Source organism: Corvus moneduloides, chromosome 16 (assembly GCF_009650955.1).
Source record: "Corvus moneduloides isolate bCorMon1 chromosome 16, bCorMon1.pri, whole genome shotgun sequence".
In the NCBI taxonomy this organism is placed as follows: domain Eukaryota; kingdom Metazoa; phylum Chordata; class Aves; order Passeriformes; family Corvidae; genus Corvus; species Corvus moneduloides.
In genome coordinates this window covers 1,875,327-1,897,952 of record NC_045491.1, presented here as the reverse complement: position 1 = coordinate 1,897,952, position 22,626 = coordinate 1,875,327, and the positions used below count along the sequence as shown (strand labels likewise).

The following is a 22,626-nucleotide window of genomic DNA, read 5'->3' as shown; positions in this document are numbered from 1 at the left end:
ATTTACTTTTTCTGGTCACATGGATGGGGGACTAAATACAAATGTGATAATGTTGACAGAAGCAGAAAAATCGCCAGTATCCTTAAAACCATTGTGGCTGCAGCTTACATCAGTGGTTAAACTGAGGGAGCTATTTCTGTGTTGACCATTTCTGTGGGGATTTCTTTTTTTGGCTTGTTTTTTCTTCTTGTGTTGCATAAGAATCATCTTAGAAAGCCAAGCAAGCCTGTAGATAATTTTTCCAATGTAGGTTCTAATATGTGGAATTTTAGGGTTATAAAAAGTCCTCACAAGTGGTGAAGTGTTCAGAATCTGTTCAAGAGCAAGAGGAAGCAAAAATGAGGGCGTGGGAGCGGGGAGTGCAGTGGTGGCTGCACCGAGATCAGTTACTGACACCGGCAGTAAAGGTGTGCAGATCGGCACATGCAGAGAGCAAGAAGCACATGAACCTGCACTCAGACTCACTGTTGGGTCCGATTTTCTGTTCCCTTTCCTGTGTTTGGTTTGACAGTACTGCAGCACGGCTGGGGCGTTGAGTATTTCAAATGAGATGAGGGTATTTTCAGATGACTTTGCAGCTGCTGTGTCTGAGAGGGCTGCACATCCTTTATTTGAATATCAAAGCTGTAATTTCAGTAATTTGAAACTTTTTGGTGCTAATTGTATTCTTCTGACAGATTAGTAAAAATACTTCAGGACTGTGTAGCTGTAGTGAAATTTATTACACCAAGTATGCTTGAAGAAGAGTTGCAAACTGAAGGTGATTATCTCCCCCTCCTCTCTCCCTGCAAGTAGTAGTCTGAAGTATCTTTCATCTCCTCATTTTTAACCCATTCTGCAACATCTTGTTGCCACTTGCATTTACTCAGTGAGTGTTACGGTCTGAGCATGACTGTGAATTTAATGTGGAACTTCTAAGGTAACTTCTACCACGGTAGTGTTTTGTTGTGGTTGCCTTTAGTTTGGAAACAAGCAAACAACAGCAACGAGAAGGAACTGTCTGATCTCACAGATTGTCATCTGTTGTTGGAAAAGTCAAATTAAGCTATAACCAATATAAGGGGTTGAATGTTTTGACCCTCCAAGGATGGCTGCTTATCTGACCTATTTCATATGGGGAATTTAGGGAGGAAGAATAGAAAACTGAAGATGTGGAAGATGGATGTTGAGAATGAGGAAGAGGTGTTCTTGAAAGGTGGGCTAATATGGACATGCAGTAACTTCTTGTTGCTCTTGAAAATTGAACTTGTGGTTTATTCTGAAAAACTGGCTGTGATTGAAGGGGAAGCTTGCAGTTCAGGGAAGCACTGTAAAGAAATATTCAGGAAGAAATTTTCTTATCCCAGAAGAATATCCTAGTTTATGTTTGCATCTGTTGGTTTATTGTGGGATATACTTTGAAGGAAGACCAAGTCTATTAGTAGTAAAATATTCTGGGAAACTTTTTTATTACTGTTACTCTATTCACAGGAAATTCCAGTTACTCCACTGATGCTGATATTAAAATGAATATTGGAAACACTAATGAAATAAATAAGAATTATTGGCTCGTCCTCTTAAGTACTGAATGAAAAGATTGTTTTGCACTTAGTGTTTCCAGTGCAGGACTTCAACACGATGTTTCCTGTCCAGGAGTGACAATGATCAGTTTGCCTGTAATAAGGAAGCATTTGGCTGAACAAAGGGTGACATTGGGCAAGAGGGATGATGCACAAGAATCAATGGTTCCAGGGGCTGCCTTGGTCAGCTCCATTCTACTTTTCTGCTCACAGCTTTAATTTTTGTCCTGTGCCTAGACTTTTACATTCTAATGAAGTAACACTTAGTAAGTCCAATATTTGAGTATTTGGGAGAACTACCACTCTAGGTTGCTGAGTGGGAAAAGAAAGCATGTGAGGTTTAGGTAAGAAAATACAGCGTGCTGTGGAGTGCTGGAAAGCAACTGAAAGTTGTTCGTTGTATTGGTGTTGTGGTAGTCTGAGGGCTGGCAAAAGTTGAATATATTTTGTTAGGCTATTTTAAGGGATGTGTAACAGCATGCTTAATTGATGGCTGAAATAATAAAAGCCAGTTATTGTTAATCAGTGCTGTTTTAACAGTGATGTAAAAAGCATCTTACCCAAAATAACAAACCACAGGTTTGGTGTTACAGGACTGAAATGATGGGACTCCACAGGGACTTAAAACCACAAAGCCAGTGAATTCCTTGGTTAGTCCTAACTGAGGATCATCCAAACAAGGTCAGAGCCTGCACTCTTGTTAAAAGTGTTGGTGTAATCTGGGATGCATCCTGAGCTACCAGTCCAATAAAAGCAATGTGAAAGATTTATAAGTAAGTAACTTAGAACCAAATTGAATGTTTGCATGCAGCTAAAATGCTCTCACTGGGAAGTAACTTTACACTTGTGGTTTTCTATTCTGCATTTCTAGGGAGTAAAGGCTTTCACAGTACCTCCTGCCTGCAGCACTTGCTGGGTCAGCTGCAGCTCTGTAGTGATAAATCGTGAATTGAACTGGTTTTAATCAAACCTGGATTAAGGTCTCATATATACAGAGCTTCTTTAAGCTTCCTGTCAATTGCCAGGAATAGGAGAGAGGGCTGAGAAATGCCCCTAACTGAAGGAAGATGTAAAGGAAGATGTACAGTGGGAGCTCACTTTGTATGGAGAAGGATAATCTCCGACTGCAGATCCATAATCAAGCAGACTCTACTGCTTTCACTGCACACAAAAATATTTGTTTAGTGAAAAGAAAAAAAAACAGAGTAAAACAAATCATTGCTCATTCAAGCTGCAGTGGTAATTGTGGCTGCTCATGCATTTTCCTGTCACTGTGTATTGTCTTTTACCTGTAACCTTTATTCTTCCAGGGTTGCTGTTAGCTCTCCTGCGTATTCTTTAGATTTAGTGAGAGACTCTCCATAATAGAGAGTCTACTGGTCTTAAAAATCCTGTAAAATGCTAACAAAAGACAAAATGAATACAGAGTGGAGATAATCAGTTGCAGAGCTTTTCCATCACTGTCTTCCATGACCTACCGTGGCAAATCCAGCGCTCCTGATTCATGTGGGGACCAAGAGAGGGAGAACTCGCTGGTCAGAGCAAAGCTGGTTCCTAAGAAAAAACTCGTAACATCTTTAAGGTTTGTCAGGGCTACACCTGGTGTGTATGTGTAGCACAGGTGGCTCACATAGTGCAATCCACCCATGAAGCAACTGATGTAAGCCTTAAGAAAGGGGAAAAGAGAGAGGCTGGATTCTCACTCCTGTCTTGGCCCTTGGCTTGTCTGCTCACCCCAAAATGCAATTCCCTGAACACACGGTGTGTGCCAGCACTGCTACAGGGTTGTGGTTGTGGTGAATGTGACTCCAGGGAGCAGTAACAGCTGGCTGAACTACCCCCTTCCCACAAGCTCCTTAAAAACAGTATTTGGTTATTATTTATTATTGCATTTAAAGCATATTATTTGATTTACAAACACACATAATGATACTTACTACATTTTTTACAAAGCTTTAGCACAATAAAACTTTTACATAAATAGGATTTTCATTCTTCTAATCACCTATTATTTATAAATATTTACTTTCCATATTTTTTGCACTGTTTCCCAGGTCTCTGTAGCTCCTCAGACTAACTGACAGTAGCTGTGGCTTCATCAGAAGAGTTGTTTAGTCACCCTTTTCTTCATTGGAGCTACTGGACTTGTTACAGCACTGTTGTCCTGTGACAGTTCCTCTTCTTCCAACTTCTCACCCTCCTGAATCATCATTTTTAGAAAATGCTTCCCAGCATGAAACCATTAATTAATGAAGAGCCATTAAAAGTATTCCTGCACCCATTTGTGGTAAACTCCTTTGATGTAAGTGTGTTGCTCTTGGAGAACATTTCCTGATACGTCCTACGTTTTCACTTTTGTAATTGTTTTTTGGGTTATTTTCTTTCTTTCTTAATGAGATCGGAGAGGTGTCATCATAGTAATATGAATAAGAAAGTCCAGAGTGGCTGAGGAATGTACTATAACCAGATCGTTAATACTCAAACAAAATGAGGTTTCCTGGAACAGGTGGGTGGTTATTTGATTTTAGAAGAAAGAAAGAATGATCAAACTTAACAAAATGCCAAAACCAAACACCATTTTAATGAACGTGTGATCTTCTTGGCAGGTAGGTCTTGTTTTCAGATAATGATCCACAGAATCAGCGAATGAGAATTTCTTCGGTTTGTAACCGAGTTGATTTCGTGCCTTGTCTATTCGGAAAGTGTGAGTTACAGTGACATTCCACACCTAAAATCCAAAAGAACAGTTATGGAAGTGACTTTAATATCCAGTTCTCTAGAACTTGGAGGAGAATATATCAACAACGATACTACAATGGAAACAGAACAGAAAACAGAGCTGTAATGCTGACAATCCAAAGGGTGTATCACATACCTAATGAGAATTTTAGTCAGAAATATATAAACATTATCTCTTTTTATCTATTTACCTCATTCCTTGTCAAGAAAGGTGTGAAGCTAAAAACTGGCTTTAGTATCAGGTGCAGATATTCCATCACAGTGGCTGTGTAACAAAAATTACTTAATGAGACATCTGGGTAACAATAAACTGAGACAATGCTGACATTGTACATCCTGTAATTCCTGCTGGTAAAAGGCACTGTTTAATTTATAGAGTACATGATGAGTTTATGACTAGCCTTTAAACTTTATCTGGTACAATTAATAGCACATAGCACAAGCGATTATTCTCAATTAAAATAATGTTAAGTTAAATAATTCCCTCAGTTTGGGCCCCTGCATTTTATAAAACCACTATGTAGCTTCATAGGAATAAAAAAATCAAACAACCCACAATAATTAAGAACATATTTTTTTTTTTACCTGCTATATGAGCCAGGAGAACAGGAATATGTATCCAAGGTTTCCTGTAGCCTAGTTTTTCAAACTAAAAAGGGTATAAAAGGAAAGAATAACAGAGAACTTATACCAAATTGAGGGTATCAATGAGGCATGAAAATGGAAAAAAATAAAAGAGTGTTTATAAAACTTGTATCTAAACTTTTTTTTCCAGCTAGTCTCCCTGTCAATACTGGTGGTAAGAAATGCAGTTGAAACCCACTTCTCATTCTTTGGTGTCCATCTCCCACCCTTCATCTGCAATGTACAGTAAAGGGGAATAAAAGGCCACTTCCAAGGAAGTGACCCAGACTGGAATACTGAACTACAATTAAATACCGGCCCACTGTTCTACTGCAGTCATTTTCTGTGATGGCATTGCAGGATCAAACCTTGGCATGCTCCTGGAATCCCAGCCTGATATTTCTGAAAATATAGTGTTGTGTCTTTTTAGCTTCTAAGATAGGATTCTGAATGGGCTTCCCTTCTGTGCTGCAGCTGGTGCCCGAACAAAGGGATAAGCAATGGCTGTAAGAGTCCTGCCAGGTGCCAGTGGCAGAGCTTGCTGTGCACTGTGGGTTTGCTTCATGAAATGTTGCTGTTCTGCAGCAGGTTCTGGGCCTCTCAAAGCAGTAAGGCCAAACTCCAGTTACATATATCCAAAACTTCCCTTAACACCAGTGGAACTTTGGGATAATCAGGAAGAATAGGACTGAGTTTAATGTTAAGTAATTCAGTAATTCCTGTGCACTGAACTTCATTTAGTTGGTCTGGTGTGTCAGTCAGTGACAGGACTTTTGCCCACGTGGTGCTGGGAGCTGCAGGGCTGTGCAGTACATACCAAAGGCACGATCCACTCAGAGAAGATGACATTTTCACCATCGTGGATGTAATAAGCCTGACCACTCTGGTAAAGAAGCAGAGAAAAACAGTGACAAAACACTGTGCACAGGATGGCATTTTCTGTCTCTCTCATACCTACCTACATGTCATGATTTTGTGAGCAACATGCACAGGGTGAATGTACACAGAGCAAACTGCCTTCACTGGGCTTCACTGCAGTAACCCCACAGTGGTGGTAGAGCTCATGATGATTAACCATGCTGTAGTGTAGATCAGAGCTCAGTTTCCCCCTGTAGTAGCCCAGCTGTTGGAGCACTATGTTCTTCATGATGTGCAGGGCACAGAATTACCTTTGTGAGTGCAACAGAAGGGGCACCACTGACAACATTTAACAAACACAGCTCTGAGGTCAAGTTCCGGCTGTGCTCTGGATGAGGGGTCTGCCCAGCTCTGAGTACCAGGAACACCTGAGCACCCCAAGCAAACCTGGGACTCTGGGAGTGACATCAATCTAAAATAGCTGTGAGGCTTCCAAGCACTGAACTAATAGAAAACACATGGAGAGATGTTCGCCTGTGTCTACCTGTTGTCTGTATGTTCCTACCAATGTAAATAAATCTGGTACCTTCAAGAACTGTGAATGCAGCAGCTGCTGCAACGTTGTCAGTTCTCTAATGCTTCACGTCCTCAGATTGCTGTTGCAATTATGACCAGTAGAACAAAAAGAAAAACCTTTTAAAATTGTCCATTAATTTTGTACATCTCTTTTTGGAATTTTCAGCTCTGAAAATTCAACTGGAATGCCTCAGGACGATTGCTCTAAATTTTATGCATCTAGGATCAAAACCTATTTTCAAGAGAACAGGATATATAGATTTGTGTAATGGTGAATATATTAAGCTAGTTAAAAATACAGTTTCTTCCAGTAACCCAGGAAATTGTGTCTTTTCAAACCAAACAAAAACATCATCAAGATACAAGCAAAATGTATTTGCATTTGCACTGTCTATGTGCTTGTGGAGCCACACACCATTTTAGAGAATTTAGCATATGACTTTTTGGAGACTCTTTGGTCTCAAAACATCAAAAATTAAACTTGTTTGAGAACTCACAATGATTATATTGTTTACTTACAGCTACGTAGCCCTTCTCAGAGGTGAGAGCCTCAGCAGCCAGTAAATGAGCTTGCACTAGATTTCCTACGTGAACCCAGTTCATCTGAACTTTGTGATTCCCGAATTTGAAGTTAAAAAGTCTCCGCTGGATATTTATCTGTAGAAACAGAAAACATGAGATAACTACATTATACCTTTATTGTGCAGTATAACATTAATTTTGTGTCAACCCAAATACTTGGAACTTGCTGTATTTGTCTACAATTGCAACACAAGAAAGGTGTCACAAGAAAAAATCCAACTAGTGGGTGGTTTTGTAAATCAAAGATGGTTGCACTGATAGGCAGTGGCAAAATATGGTGACATTATACTGTTTAGCAGAAACTAAAGTGCATATTTAAAAGACAGTATTTCCATTAAACAATAGGGATGCAAACCTACTTCTTTTGCCATGGCATTTCAGCCTTCCATTTTCTCTTTTCACTGAAAAGCCCAGCTTGATCCTGGCCCGCAGTGCTGCTTTCCTGCTGTTTGTTACCCTGCACCACATCACCTGTCCCTGAGCTTTCACCACATTCCTGCAGGAATGGTTAAGAACTGCAATCAAGGTACCCCACTTGTGTTATGCCCTTACAACTACTCGTGGTGTCCTCCAGAGCTGACTACAAAACACATACGGCTACTCGAGGCAGGTGCCGCTGCTCTTCTGGTCCATAGATGCCCGGTGGGCGAAGCACACATGTGTGGAGCTTGTCCCCTCCTTGGAGAGAGAGCAACAGGTGACTGTTAGACAGCTGTGATGGCAACATACAGTTGACACATACTGTCTGAATTTTACACTTTCAAAATTAAGGCTCAGTCTGACCATTCTGTGTGGTTCAGCTTCCTGGGAACCTGATTTCATTGTTGTGCAAAACTGAATTCAGTAGCAGTGACAGACCTGAGCTTAGCAGCCTGGAAAACCAAATCCCATAAGAGTTTGAATAGGAACAGGACAAATCAAACTTTCCTCCTGCTTGATTGACTTTTTCTATTTATTACAGAGAGAAGTTTACAACTTGTATTTGTCCACTCTAGACATGTGCAATACTGGAAACAGACCACTCAATTTACTATATCCAGACTCCGTGCTTGCTTGCAGATCAAGGGCGCCATAAAGGAATGGAAGAAGTCTCCTAAACAGAGGCTTTCAAATGAGTTTAAATATTGTAAATCAAAATTAGTACTCTAAGATTGACATGTGAATGAGTAAGCAGACTCCTCTGACTCCTGAGAACAGGCACAATGACCTTTCATACGGCCAAGAATATCAGGTCATAGGCATTTGCTCAGTAGTTAATCAAGGATGCTAAAATTGAATCCCCACCTAGCTTACGTTTGCCAACTTTTCTGTTAAGAGAAATCAGTAGGAATAGCAAAATATGTATCTAAAAGCAAGGAGACGTATTTCCCTTGCCATGTTCAGATAGATTTTTAGCCACAACTATTCATGTTGACTAGAAGTCAACATGTCCCTGATATTACCAATCTCTTCAGGAAACTGGGACTGTTCTTCCCCAGACACTTGTGAGCTGTGGGATTACAAGAAGGACCCATTGGACAGTGCTGACAGATTGGTATTATCAGAACACTAATTATCCACCAAAGAGAGGAGTAGAATCAAATAAATCCTTATTTCAGTTAAAGTATCCTATTGATAAATGAGCAACCAGAGAAAGGAATGCCCATTAGCACTCCTAATGATAGAAAACCCCCAAATACCTCATATGTACCTTTTAGTAAAGTTCCATTAGCAGCAAGAACCATTTGGTCTGCAATTGCCTTGGTTCTAGAATAATGATTAAATTGCTATAAAGAAAGCAGAATAAGATAATTGTTAAATTATATTAAACTTACTGTTTCTGACTGACAACATTTCAATCTAGCCAGCTCACAGGTATCAGCTGAGCAAAACAAAACTAGAAATAATAAGATTTAGTAAATATATAGTTTGTCTATGACAAAAAACTTAAGAGACTTAAAAATTAGTGGCACAAGCTTAGCTTCAGAGGGAATTTAAGTCCATTAGTATTTATTTAACTCACTTCTTGAGTTGAATGTACTGAGAACATCTGCAGTGAAACAACTGCTCTCAGAACAGCCTTGGCACAATCTACCCTTTGGAGCACAGTAAATGCCACACCATCCCATGAACGAAGTACCTTTTCCAGTGGAAAATATGGTACAGTTTCTTCATCTCCTTCTTCTATAGGATTCCCTCCAAACACCACATTCACTGTACTGGTATATATCAGTCTAGGGATATTTCTCTGTTTGCAGACTACAATGATACACAAAATAAATTATTTTAAAACAAAAATAAAGAGGGAGAAATAACTGAACTGGCAGATTTTCTTTTTGAAAACAAACATTATGTTTATAGAAAAAAAGTATTATTTCAATTTTAACGTTACCTTATCATTTAATATAATATTATCTTCCATTCAGCTGGAATTTTTCATCCCAAATATCTGCTATGTGAATATTACGCCTTGTGGTCACCAAATGTTTCATGATGACATACCTGTAACTATCATATCACTGGTTTGCAGTCATCAGCTGGATAGAGGAATTATCTTCATGGGGGAAAAACTCCTCCTTGAGAAACCTTTCTTAAAACACGTTCATTTTACAAATTGAATACAAAGGAGATGAGTAAGAACACTGGTGTGGGACAGCCCTTGGGGCAGTGCTGTGGGGACCAGCCACTCCAAGGCTTTGCCCTGGGTCCCATGAGCTGCCTCTTGCACCCCATTTGATGGAACATGCAGTCACACAGGAGCACAGGCCAGCTCTGCCCACATGCCACAAAACTGCCTTTGTCTCAGTCTGCTCATAAGTGACAAATGATGTGTTAACAGGAAAACACACCCTGCTAGTGTATAATCAGCAGTGCTTCAAATACAAAGAAAATTAATGTTATTTGCAAAACAAAGACTTAATTACAGATTTCAGTCTTGTGTAGCTAAATTCTGCTGCATATATGTCATGGCAAACTTGAATAATGTACATTTCCTTTTTATTTAACAATATTCCTAAAATGGAAGTGAATTAATACTCAAAGTCAGGAATGTTTAGAATGTACAGGGCAGTCTTTCCAGCTGGTTCATTGGCTCATTTTGAAAATCATAAATGTTAATTATTGTTGTAAATATTTGGGAAAAAATACAATAATAAGGTGTATTATTAAAATGTAGATGAACAGGTTCATGCTCCTCCCAGCCTCTTGATTTGCTGGGAACCTATGGAAATTTGACATGACGTGTTTCTGTGGGTTTGGAGGTTGGGGTGGGAAGAAGGGAATATGTGGCAACTCTTCCTTCTAACTCACTTAGAGCTTTACTTGCCTACTATTCCATTTCTGCATTTTTTTCCAGAAATAACGCACAGGCAGCATGAAAATTAGTCTAAATAAAAACGGATCTTGCCTTTTTTATGCTTTTTTTTTTTTCTTTCCCCCCATTTGGTTTTTGAAAGAAAAACAAAGAGAAAGTAGCTTTGGTATTTACAGTACACTCGGAAAACATTCTTTCTGGAATTGAATATACTGAAAGAGATCTACTGGCATCTTGCAGAGACAGTAGTTAAAAATCAGTATGTAATAAAAAGGGATCACAGATGAGCAGAAAGGATGGAAGATTTTCTGTATTAATGTGATAAAATAATAGCTAAATATACTTCTATGGTGCCTGCTACCAAATGTTTATGATACAACAAACAGTACAACAGCTCTCATCTTAGTTCTATGAGGAAAGAGGATAACACTGCTCCATTACATAGAGTAAAGGGAAAAAAATTAACCAGTACATGGAAGAGAGCTTTAGTTGGACTGCCAAGGAATGAAGTCCGCTGAAAATCTATCCCCAGTTCAAACCAGTGGCAAGTCTACCTGCTTGGGGCCTGCACACCCAGGTTTACATCATGCTCTGACAGGAGGGAGAGAAGAGCCTCATTTTAGTGCCTGATCTTCACAGGAAACATCCAGTTAGAAAGTTTTTTTAATTCATGGTTTGGATCAGATGCAGAGAAAGAAAATCTAGGTACCTACCATCAATTATTATTTTTGTGCCGCCAACATTTATGGATTCAATCTGATCTTTCTTTTGAAGCTAGAAATAAAGTTTGCACAAGATTTAATTAATCAAACAAGTAACATTCACAATATGATGGTTAAAATTGCCAGATCTAGAATAGCTGAGGCCTTTTTATAATATTTGTTACAGTTCTGTCTGACATACAGTGATTTCTAGCAGTTCTCGTGTTTATTGTCTTGTTTAGTGTATGAGTAAAGAAAGCTGAAAATGAAAGATAAAATGCATCTAAAGGGAAATAGCAATGCTTCAATATTTTGTCACACCCCAGATAATCCATGATACAGAAACAAGAATTACAGGCAGGGTTATGCTCCCTCAAAGCTTTCACAAGTTCTTGTTCCAGTGGCAATCTGTCCTGTTCCTAGAAATAAATCAGTAGGTTCGTGACTTTTTTGATAACACCCTCTGTGAATATCACTGTTATTCAGCATAACATATTGATTGAAGTCTGTTTCCTCATGACTGAATTCACAAGAAAATGCATCAGTATTAGTTTTAGAGCAATGCTGTCACTCTTCTTCAGATCAGAGAAAAAGACTGTACCTTCTTATCCAAGATCTTAAAACTGTGATCTCATTTTTCTAGAATATTTTGTAGTACGTTGCTTTCACACTTTGACTTTTATTATTTAAGGAATACCTCCCTTGTTGCCTGTATGGATGACTTGACCTTTATAACAATTTCTGTCTGACATAAATACCATAAAATTACATTCTTTGTTACTTGCAGACAATTTTTTTCTTTCTCAAAGTAACCAAAGAAAACTTTAGGAGAATGGTACTTGCTTGTTCCAATCCTGACATTCCACATGCAGCTACATGGAAAACACAGTCAACCCCTTCACATGCTTTGAACACTGCTTCATAGTCCCTCACATCACCCTGTAAAATGAGAAAAGAATGGAGTTTTGACAGGCAGAGCTCCTTACATTCTCTCTAGAACTATATTAACTATGGCCAGTAAGGAAAATCTAAAGCTATTCTGGTCTATTTTTCACAGTACTTAACAACAATTAAATAAAGCATTATGAACAAGGCAGAAAAATCAATGACTAAGAATTTTGCCAGTATTTTGTTGCAAAACAAAGATGACTCTTGTTGGCTTTGATTATAATGCGTATTTTCACGCTTAGTCCTGCAGCCTCCAGGCTGGCAAAACTTGTTTGACTTGAATGGGAGCAGCAAGGGCTGGAGAATCGAGCCCCAGGGACAATAAATCACAGCAGGAAGGGTTCAGCTGTTTGCCTTGGATCACCAAATAAGAGAACCCCGTTTCTGTTGGCACCTTGACACCCGATCTGTGCTGCCTTCACAAATGTCTCTTTTTAAGGTTTATTCGTGGTGCACTGTATGATAACTTTAATTACAGTTTTACACAAGAGTGAAAACCCTAGTACACTCTATATGGATTTAATACTTTATTTAGTGTACATTAGTGTATTACAATCACATTTATGAAATTCCATTTATCACTGAACACACCTGTATCTAGTATTAAATGCTATGGTGGGGTTAGAGTATTATATTGCATTTTTGTATACCAGGTAATGCTACATTAACAGTACTCCCCATACATACAGATATCAATAAAAATATAGTACCTTGGTGTTCAGAATTCAGATATTTCCAAATATTAGATACTATATTATTTCCTGTAATGAACTTGTCCTGAAAGGCTTTTCAGTAAATGTTTTAATCAAAGGTCCTTAAGAGGAAGCCTTGACAATGAAGCATCAGACATGTAACATACCTTGAAAAAATCCGCTCCGCTTGGAATTTCCCATTTAGGTTTCCGTACATCGAACAGCACAACAGCAACTCCTGAGCTAACGAGGGCACATCCCAGATTGTATCCCAGGTAGCCCCCACCTCCTGTCACCATTGTCCTGGTGCTCCTGGCAGCCAGCAGCCCAGCAGGCTCCGTCACTTGGCTCTCACAGGGTTGGCTGCTGTGGAGCTCTTCTGCGAACCCCTCTGGCATCACGACTGCAACAGAGAAATCTCTTGAAAATTCCTGCATAGTGCTCTGAGATCTGGGTCATTTCAATTACTTTCACATTACAATGGTCCTATACTAGTTTTATTATCTTAATATGTTTAAAATGTATAAATTCATAATTTTGCTGATGGGCTATGTATAATGTGTAATGAGTCTGAATACTTTTATATTCCAAGATTTAGTCTTCTCCTCATATCACTAAATGTCATATTATATAAAATGAAGAGAAATTACAGAATTTTAGAGCCATTATAATTACCTAACCTTAACAGCTATGATTGCATTTTTGAATGCTTGGTTCAATCAAACATTTTACCCTTGAAAACTCATTAACTTCTGATACATTAATGCCAAATAGATGTTATCCTACTACTCAGGAAAATAAACCAAGACGTTAGATAAGGAATATAAGGAAGGATTCATTCTACTTTTAAAATTCACTTTATTTCACATTTGGGTCTTCAGCAATGATAAAAATTTGTTACCATTTTAAGCTTTTCTGGTTATACATGAAATATATTTCGTTTTCTGTCCAGTTCTCACTAACTTTTGACCAAAATTTTCTCGATAGGCATTCAAAGACAGCTAAACTGACAAGGGGCAGAAGAGATAAGCCATCTGCCCTGTGGGTTCATCTACTTGGGAAAACGGATTAGAGTATCATTCTAGGATAACAACTCCATGGGAGTTACCCATCTGTACACCTTGTTCTGTATTGCAAATTGGTTTATTCTACATTAATCACTTCTGTTTAGAAATTCACTTATCTTCTGTACCTCAAGTGACTGGTATTCCAGACCACAGTGTTGTCCAAGAAATGAGTCCATTTAATTCTCCCACACAGAGAGCCCCTGTTGTCCTAATTCCATGCTTGGCCTTTGCACATTAGGATCTAGGCTGTTACACCCCCAAACAGAAACCCAGAAGAAATAAATCTGAAATCAGTCATGTCACTGTAAAGTGGGAGCCAAACTGAGTGCCTGCAGGCTATTACAGGAATATGGACCCAATCTCTGCAGATTATTTTGGTTTTCTCATAGGGAGAGAGGTCCTCATATGAGAGGAACCTCATAGTTAAGTACAGCTCGCTCTCAGCCATTTACACCAGGCTTCAGCAGAGCTCAGGCAGAAACTGGGCATGGCTGGTAGCTGGCATCTCTGTCACTTCCAGGGTGACAAAAAAATTCTAGAAAAGTAACACAAAATGCAGCCACAGCACACAAAATTATAGACTACCTTTGCTATCGCTTAGTTAATGTTTTATAATTTTGTTTGCGATATTTTTCTTATTTTATATATTGATTTTTAGATTTCAGACACAGGAAATTACTGTATTCTCCATGCTGTTACATGGCTTTAACACCAATGTCAGTTCACTCAATTCAGCAAAGTGAGTGGCATAACAGTGTAAAACACAAGCTCCTTATGTTGAAAAACATCCTGACATTTCAAAAATGAAAAATAATCCACATTTCAAAACAAAATTTAAACTAGAACTAATATAATACAACTAAAAAAAGTACGCTGTCTTGTTCAAGCAAGGAGACATAAATTTGTACTCCTGGATTATGCTACGCAGGAGTCTTAAGCCATATAAAATTCTTTGGCCATGTCTTCTGAGAAAAAGCATCTTTTTATACACTGTAAGGAGACCTAAAGTTAAGCTTATCACATATACTACAAAAAGACATTTGACAAATGGTATATATTTGAATACTTGTCATTAGTATCTCATGAAGATTTAAGTAAGCTGGAGGTCACATAAAAGAGTTTAAAGATTTTTTAGAAATCTCTTAAAAAGCACTAATAGCATTAATATATTAATCTGCTTCATGGAATTAGAAAATTGTTTTCAAATTTCAAATGTAAACAACTTTCTTCAAAAAAATAATTCTTTCCAGAATCAGTAGCTCTTTTTTCTCTGAATTTATAGGAGCTATTCTGATTTATTAATGTATTCTGCATGATAAGCACAGCTACATCTCATGCAGCACATGCAGTGTGAGTTGCTCGTAGCTCCCCTACTGTCATTTCAAATACCAGAAGTGTTCTAATTACTTCCCATAAAAAGTTAGAGTCAAACATATCAGATATTTAAAAATAGCCAAAGTAGTAGTAAGTACCTGTGGTAGAATCCTGCTGTCAGCACTGTCCCAGTCCTTCCTGTCCAGGTAGGAGGGTGAGATCTCTCTTTGCTGGACAATCCGTGACTCAAGGGCATCAGGTACTCTCAGGCAGACAGAGAAGTTCACGTGTGCTCAGGCCTTTTGCTGTTCCTGCTCCTTTGTAGCTGGTGGTTGGGCTGGGAGCCAAAAAAGGGCAGGGCTTAATTAGTACATAATTTATGTTCCTTTTCAGGAAAAAAAAAATTTCTCCACATCAGACCATTCTTAACAGGATGGTACCTCTCACTGACCTGGTAAAAGTGTACGACACTACACAACATAAATATACCCTTGGTATATTGTTATTCTGTAGATAAACTGTACTAGAGTTTTCCTGTAGATAGAGAAGAACTGTACTAGAGAAGAAACAAAAATCCTGTTTGGCAGTGCTACACAGCACTTTCATCCTGACTTTTCTATCTCCATCCCCATCCCAGTTTTGTATTTGCAGAGAGGCACAAGGGTTGTTCTCTGCCTTCCAAGATGAATGAAGGTAATAAACTACCTTGTGCACACCAGAACAGGAAAAGGTGATTTACTGTTAAATAATGCGAAGGATGAATTAATGAAATTATTAATAATTATTTATGTTCTCTGTCCTAAGGTTTTAAAGCACTTTTAAAACACATATGCTTTTGCAAATTAAACAATGAGAAATCAAAGCCAACATTTTTAAATGGGTGTGTCTAAAATTAAGTCTCAAAACAGTAGTTAAGATGCTAAAGAAACACTCCCACATCTAAATATAAATTACTACAATTTTCAGTGTTGGCATGTTAGAAATATCTCAAGTTCATAGGTAACCAATTGCAATTTAAATGTAATTTAATGTTCATGTGCTGACAAGAACTCAAACTGACACCTAGGAAAATGTATCTTAGCATAACATGTATGTTCCAAAGTCCCTACAGTCGGCATTAGAACCGGCACCTTAGAACCTGTCAAATTAATCTGCACTTCTTGGATTGCTGGGTGACAAGCCCAGCTCACAGTAAAACCCCCAAGAACACCAAATTCTCTGTTTTGAGCTGTCCACAGCACTGACAGTTTTCCCTATTTAATGCAAGAAATAAAGTGCCCATTCTCTCGCTGAACCATTCCAGAGCTCCTTCACAAGTCAAAGCAGCTGGTCAGCTTATTCAGGGGATATCAATCCCTCACTCTTCAGTGAAATTTAACAAAGAGTATTTTAACTTGGCTTTGGTTTCCACCTTGGCAAGAAGGGGACACCTCAGAGGAGTTCTCAGAACTGGTATTTTGTACCTCTCCTGTTATGCTTATTCTCTTACCTTTAGTAAAGAGGGGTGCCCATATTTTATTCAATGAATCCTGCTTAGTATTTCTGAAAGAAACAGAAGCTAAAGTTACAAGGAGAAAAGCTGCTGCATTAAGATTGGAGCTTGCTTTTGGTCTTGAATCACAATTCTATACTGCCTTTTTCTACTTTTTCTCCTGTGACCAGTCATAGGTCATGTAGGCACATAGAAACAAACAAAACATCCAGTACTTGTAGCAGATGACTATAAAATACAGCAGGAAGGTGTCAGACAGTTTGTCCATTTATTTACATGGAGAAGGTCCACATTTCTGAAATGTTGTGTTGGCTTACCAAAATGTTACTGACATCCGCATGGTAAAGCAATGTTGAAATGTAATTGCACTGTTTCATAGAGGAACCCAGGAACTTACACAAGTTCATTTCAAATCACATGCTGGTAGAGCCAAGCCTGAATTGAGTAAGGAGGATTTGGCATAAGACAGACAAGACAATCTCTGTCTCCAGCATACAAAGCCTGGTCCCTGTGCTAGTTCTGGGCACTGCTGGGTCCTGGACCCCAGCGGGGTTTCAAACCATGGCCCAGAAGGCAGATGTAGAGACCAGGTCTGAGTCTCTGTCACTCAGCAGGTCCTGTGAACTTCACAGCTCTGCCCTCCCAGGCCACAAAACAGGAGCTGTGCTCCAGCTGTGAGCTAACAGGAACCTGAAGAATGGTTTTCAAGTGTGGCAGATACTATGCAGAAAGGAGCCTTTAACAGACGTAACCAGAGCATGAAGAGCTTGACAGAGGTGTGAGTTAAGGTGACAGCCGGATATTTGGCGTGAGTCACAGGCAGGATGGGACATTCTGGAGGGCCCAAGGGCAGAAGAATAGCAGAAAAGAAGAGACTAAGCTCTCTTAAAGCTACTCAAGGACAGGGTTTTGCTGAAATAGCTGCAATATAAAAAATACCCTCTCTTCATTTAACTTACTAAAATTTTCAGAATCTAAGCCCTCAATTAGTAGAGTTGTCCAAGCTTGCCATGTGTTTGAGCACCTCCTTGTGCACTTGTTCACATGCAGATGCCCCATCACAGGTACTGACAGTTTGTGAACTCAGAGTGGTGAGACTCGTTTGGACAGGGTGCCAGAGCAGTGATCCCCTCTGCAGCTCCAGAGGAGTCTGGGCAGAGCTGTTGTAGGGTGTAAGTACTTCTGACTAAGGGTACTTATCTCTTTGTGACTACAAAAACAATCACCCTCATAACAAGGACTGAGTCTAAAACAACAGAGAGCCGAGAGAAGGGAACTGTCAACAGTAAGACGTTCACTCTTTATGTGAGAGAAGATAAAAAATGTTAAAAAACATTTAAATCAGGTCTTGAAATGTTAATGGAAAAGAGGAAAAGAATAGAACTCTAATTATGTCTAGCTGTGCTTATAATTTTTGGTCAAAAAGATAAATCGTGGGATCTGAATTTGTGAAAGGAAGCTTCAGAATATTTTTCATATAACCAAATGCTAAACATTGGTACATATCAAATATTTCTAAGGCATGAAGTCATCCTTAAAAACGCTTACCAACACAACATTAATGCAACAACAAATATAATACCCAAAGTGTTATGATAATACAACATTCTTCACATTCCTTGCTAAGTTAGAGGAGTAAGACACAGAGGCAAAGCAACTTACCCATGTCATGCTCTAAGTCCAGGCCAGAAATGAAAAGAAGATGCAGATCCTTATTCCTCGCTGCAAAGCTAAGAGATCAGGTTCTTCTTAAATCCCTCCATTCTTCATTAACATACATAAATATTCTCTCTCCTTCCTTTTCCCTGTTTCTTTGTGTATTTGTGTTACAGTTCTGCATATTTCACTGTTTCCTCATGGAGGGAATAAAGCACACATAAATACAGCCTTGGAACGTGCCACATAAAATGCTTTTCAAATGACTTTGTTCTCATTTCCTTTGCATTCGTGGTTACTTTGCATGTTACACAGATTGATTTACAGGTCAAATGGAATGATAACTCTGAGCCTGCATTGCCAAGTCAGGATGGAATTACAGGAAGAAACAAAGCAACTTCTCACAGCACCAGTGAACATCCCTGTATTAGCCCTTGGGTCTTGTTAAAGAAGAGGAGAGTTTATGCAAAATTTGAAGGGAAGGAATACAAATGCATCATAAATAAAAATACTGTGTTAAATTGTACTGAATAAAGGCATGTTTCTATACAATTAGCAGGGATCACATCCTGGCTTGCTACACACAGGAATCAGAGACAACAAAAGTGTCAAACAAACTATACAGATGCAAGTTTGAAAGAGATTATAACCCCACTTCCAACAGGTTTGTTATTTGCTAGTTTTTTCTCTATTTGGAAAAGCCTTGGTACCACGTTGGGAGTGGCCATGGTGACAGAGGCAGCCCATGTCACTGAAAGGATATAAACTTGTGGCTTACAAGGTCTGCCTAAGCTACTGACCAAATTCTGGGTAGCATTTAAGATTCTAACAGATGAAGTCTCATATAATATGAGTCAGGGATTATCAGTCTCCTTATAAATTACTTCTATACTTAAAACCTAAATGATCATTATTGTAACAGACAGGGAAGGAAAAGGGTATTTTCTGATGCTGGCAATTTTCTGGAATTGAATTTTCCCTTCTTCCTCTCTCTTCATATTATTTAACTAATCAGGAAGCAAACATCTCATAAGCATCTGTTTGAGACGGCTTCACAGAGGATCAAAGTTCAATGGAATGAAATATACACCTGATATACATCTGATTTAGATGCATTTAAATGATTCAATGAAAATTCCAGTGACTTAGTCGTATTGACACATTTGGGTGCCTAAAGTCTTGGAACTTTGTGATTACAGATCTAGATACATGCTAGTAATAGCAACATGCTTACAGGACACAGAGAAATTCTTACTGAACAGAATTCTAAAGGACACCACACACTGCCATTACCTTCCTTTGAAGCAGCATGAACTGCTGGGGGTGACTCAAATTCAGGCATATTTCGATGGAGGAATTTGTTACTTGGCCAAGCTGTCCCACCCCTCTTCTGGAAGCTGTCCCCTGAAGCAGCTAAGGCTGAACCATGCACAAAGGAGTTCCTGAACTGCCAGTCCTTGCTAAGGAATGGTTTGTGAACATCTGCACCAGTTAAACCCAGCTCAGCAGCTGGAAACTGGAAATTATAGCAGTACATGAGATGCTCCACACGGAAATTCCCAGCTGTGAAAGCAGCACTCTTGAAGGGGGTCGCACACGCGTGGAGATAGTAACTGCTTTAGCCATTTGTCTTTAATTCATTGCACACAAATCAGCATATTCAGTGAGTCACAGCAATGACATGACTTGCAAACGAGCTGGCAGAAAAATATGCATTTGGTCAATTATAAAACTCCTCTTTTATTATGTCTTGAATACAGTGAGTTGCATTCCAGCAAGCACAAACCAGGAAAGCAAATGACACAGAGCTGACAGATCGACACTGAGGTCACAAACCGAGTATTACTCAGGTCATCCCCACTGAGGCATCTCCTGAAAATGTCTTCCTGGCTGAGCAGCCCTCAGACTCATGGGAGCAGGTAGGATGGGAGTTTCCAGGTAGGTAGTAAGGAGACAGAATCTGTATTTTAAAGGAAGGAGCTGCTCTGAGGAGGTAGCAGGGCTGACCAGCCTGCAAGACCACATGGCTTCGGCTGCACAGGCTGAACACACAAAAGAAGAGACCTTGGATGGGGTGCAATGGCTCAATGCTGTAATATCTGACTATTTTACAGCTTCTGTGCTCATACAAATTCTAACATCAACACTTGCTCCTTACTTTTCATTGCATTTTTCTTAACAGGAGGCTGAGAAGCCCTTAGCTCACACCACCAGCAAGAGAAGGCTCTGGGTTCCCAACACCTACTTCGAGTGTGAGATCATGCTCAGGAGAACCAGAGCAACGTGCTGTGCTCTGCCCACAGAAACAAACGCCCAGTCCAAGCTGAAACAAACAGCTCAGTGATGAGTATTCGTGTAGGCTGCCCCAAATTTAGGGTTACAGATCCACTATCAGCCAACGGAGACACTGTGTAAATGCAATTGTTTTGATAGAGTAAAACCTCTGAACACCAAATACTGTATGGTGGGAAAAAGACTCTAAATGAGAGCCCTGACAATTGCAATCTAACACAACAGACTGAAATACTCTGATGCTTATCCACATTTGCAAAATCCAACATGTTCATTATGATCTTACTTCACAAAGAGCCTCTGATACCACACACCTGCATAAGTGTAATTCATTTTAAGTTCTTTTAAAGTACTTTTATAGGAATGTAAGAATCTATGCTGCAGTACTGTGACATTTCTTAAATCCTCCAAGGAACTAATAAGAAACCCTTTTTGGCAATACAGAAAGCTCTTTCTACCTTTCTACCTGGATTTACTGTTTTAACATTTCTGTTAGTACAAATCCTCATTTTATCAGTGATCATCATCTAGTATTTCTATACCCCAAACAGAAATGTAACCAATCCTGTTAATTTACAATTAACATTTTCATATCAAATCATTTCAGCAGTTACAGACATCCACAAACAAAATCACAGAAGGTGATGCATAGCACAAAGCACCAGTTTAACTGCAGTATTCCAGTGAAGGCTGGTACTAACAATGGAAGGCTGGAGTCACCTGGCTCAGAGCATACAACAGTAAAAAGATACATTTATGATAGAAATAATCTTCAATTCTTTGTAGAGATAAAAGAGATAAAGGGACAGAAAAGACACCATCTCCCATATCACAGGATACCAAGTCATGCCCATAAGCTGGCACTCAGGAGATGCAAATGGCTCTGAATAAACACAGATCGAGTATCTGAATTTTGAAGTCTGAATCCATTTTTATTATATTACATACATTAAACACCTGAGATGAATTTCTAACCCTCTAAAAGACAACAGTGAAATGTCTACAAAATACTAATGAGCTGTCATTACAGAAATCAGTAAAAAACAAGTATATTTCATAAATCAACTAGCACTAGCAAACATATTTTAAATCTTTCTAGACAGGAACTGTGTAAGAACAGAATTGCTCAGAAGATTGGCAGTGTCTGGTTATACAAATACAACCAGGCTACACCAGCAACAGGGTATTACTTTCTTGCATGTCTGATAATTTCTGAATCATCAACTCTAAATCTTTCTTTACTGCCAACATGAAAAGCAAAGAGTTGAAATAATTATTAGCAAAACTTCTCTGTGCAAAAACATGAATTACAAGCTTTGTTTTCTGCACTAAGGTTATTTCTTGGACTTTCTATGCAAAACTGGCATAAAGAATTCTCTTCCTAACATCACAGCCATCTGTCCCAACTATTATGGATAATAAGCACCGGCAAAGAAATCTCAAACCAACTGACAAAAAAGACAATTTAGGCATACCAGCAACTAATTGAAGGAATTATTAATATGATGAGTAGAAGAGAAACAAAAGTTGTGACCCTGTATAACTACTGGTTATTTTAGAAATACATACACTTTTAAAATTTGTATTAGCTATATTGAAAACTATCCTCTACTTATATTTAAACTTCGTAGAGTTCAGGGCTTGATTTACTTTGAATCCTGCAAAATCTGCAAGTGGAGTCAGTGCAGCACTTACCATCTGCACCTTCTTGTCTTGCCAGCACTTGTGACAACAAAGAATAAATCTTCTCTTTTTCTTCTTGAAGCTGGAAGCTCTGAGCACACTTTGAAAAGAAGCAGGTAAGTGGTATGATTCCAGACCTCTTCAGCATCTTTTCTTCGTCTAAAATTTAATCCTACAAGTGAAGCACATGAATACTTTTTAAAATACAACTCAAAATATATAAACTGCATAAGCTCACTACCACCATTCACAAAATTGTAATGGAAAAACAATACAATTTAAACTGAAATCAAGTTTCCTTACTTACATGTTTAATGGGGCTACAGTGCTATGCACTCTGGAGTATTTTAACAGGAATGCCCTCCTATACACTTTACCAGCAATACAGTTCTCTTTGAAATGTTGAAAGACAGAGATAGTTGTGGAAGAGCAGCCTTTATTTCTGCATGCCTGGAACAACTTCCTTGCTCCCACAGGATGGTTTTATATCTGCTCCCTCTCCAAGCATCTCTCATGAGCGATCAGCCCTTCAGTGTTGAATTCTGCACTCT

At 38.8% G+C, this 22,626-nt stretch overlaps 2 protein-coding genes and 1 long non-coding RNA gene across 8 annotated transcripts in view; 1 reads left to right on the top strand and 2 right to left on the bottom strand.

The window, feature by feature from the left end:
* Positions 1 to 3,674: 3,674 nt before the first annotated feature.
* LOC116452152 (putative short-chain dehydrogenase/reductase family 42E member 2) lies at positions 3,675 to 15,199 on the bottom strand. The gene is made up of 12 exons (XM_032126346.1): positions 15,111 to 15,199; positions 12,739 to 12,974; positions 11,775 to 11,870; positions 10,944 to 11,004; positions 9,058 to 9,176; positions 8,629 to 8,704; positions 7,534 to 7,616; positions 6,876 to 7,013; positions 5,740 to 5,805; positions 4,884 to 4,947; positions 4,490 to 4,563; positions 3,675 to 4,287 (listed from the first exon to the last, which is right to left on the bottom strand). Exons 2-12 carry the CDS (start codon positions 12,967 to 12,969, stop codon positions 4,084 to 4,086), a joined length of 1,212 nt encoding a protein of 403 aa, XP_031982237.1. The 5' UTR covers positions 12,970 to 12,974; positions 15,111 to 15,199; the 3' UTR covers positions 3,675 to 4,083.
* The window catches only part of LOC116452153, a 22,215-nt gene continuing 3,362 nt past the window's right edge, over positions 3,774 to 22,626 (top strand). For both annotated transcript variants that reach the window (XR_004243420.1, XR_004243419.1), the window contains exons 1-2: positions 3,774 to 3,861; positions 7,348 to 22,191. This is a non-coding gene — a long non-coding RNA (uncharacterized LOC116452153). The remainder of the gene's footprint in view (positions 3,862 to 7,347; positions 22,192 to 22,626) is intronic.
* VWA3A (von Willebrand factor A domain containing 3A) overlaps positions 21,300 to 22,626 on the bottom strand; it is a 25,178-nt gene continuing 23,851 nt past the window's right edge. For all 5 annotated transcript variants that reach the window (XM_032126338.1, XM_032126335.1, XM_032126336.1 and 2 more), the window contains one exon: positions 21,300 to 22,247. In XM_032126338.1, coding sequence (XP_031982229.1) covers positions 22,242 to 22,247 — 6 coding nt within the window. In that variant the 3' untranslated portion in view covers positions 21,300 to 22,241. The remainder of the gene's footprint in view (positions 22,248 to 22,626) is intronic.

Coding starts and splice junctions, on each gene's coding strand:
- LOC116452152 (XM_032126346.1), bottom strand. CDS start 12,969: ATGCCAGAGGGGTTCGCAGAAGAGCTCCACAGCAGCCAACCCTGTGAG. Junction 11,005..11,774: donor GAATGTCAGGATTGGAACAA/GCAAGTACCATT, acceptor CTTTATTTCTAG/CTTCAAAAGAAAGATCAGAT. Junction 4,288..4,489: donor CTTTCTTGACAAGGAATGAG/GTAAATAGATAA, acceptor TTTGGATTTTAG/GTGTGGAATGTCACTGTAAC.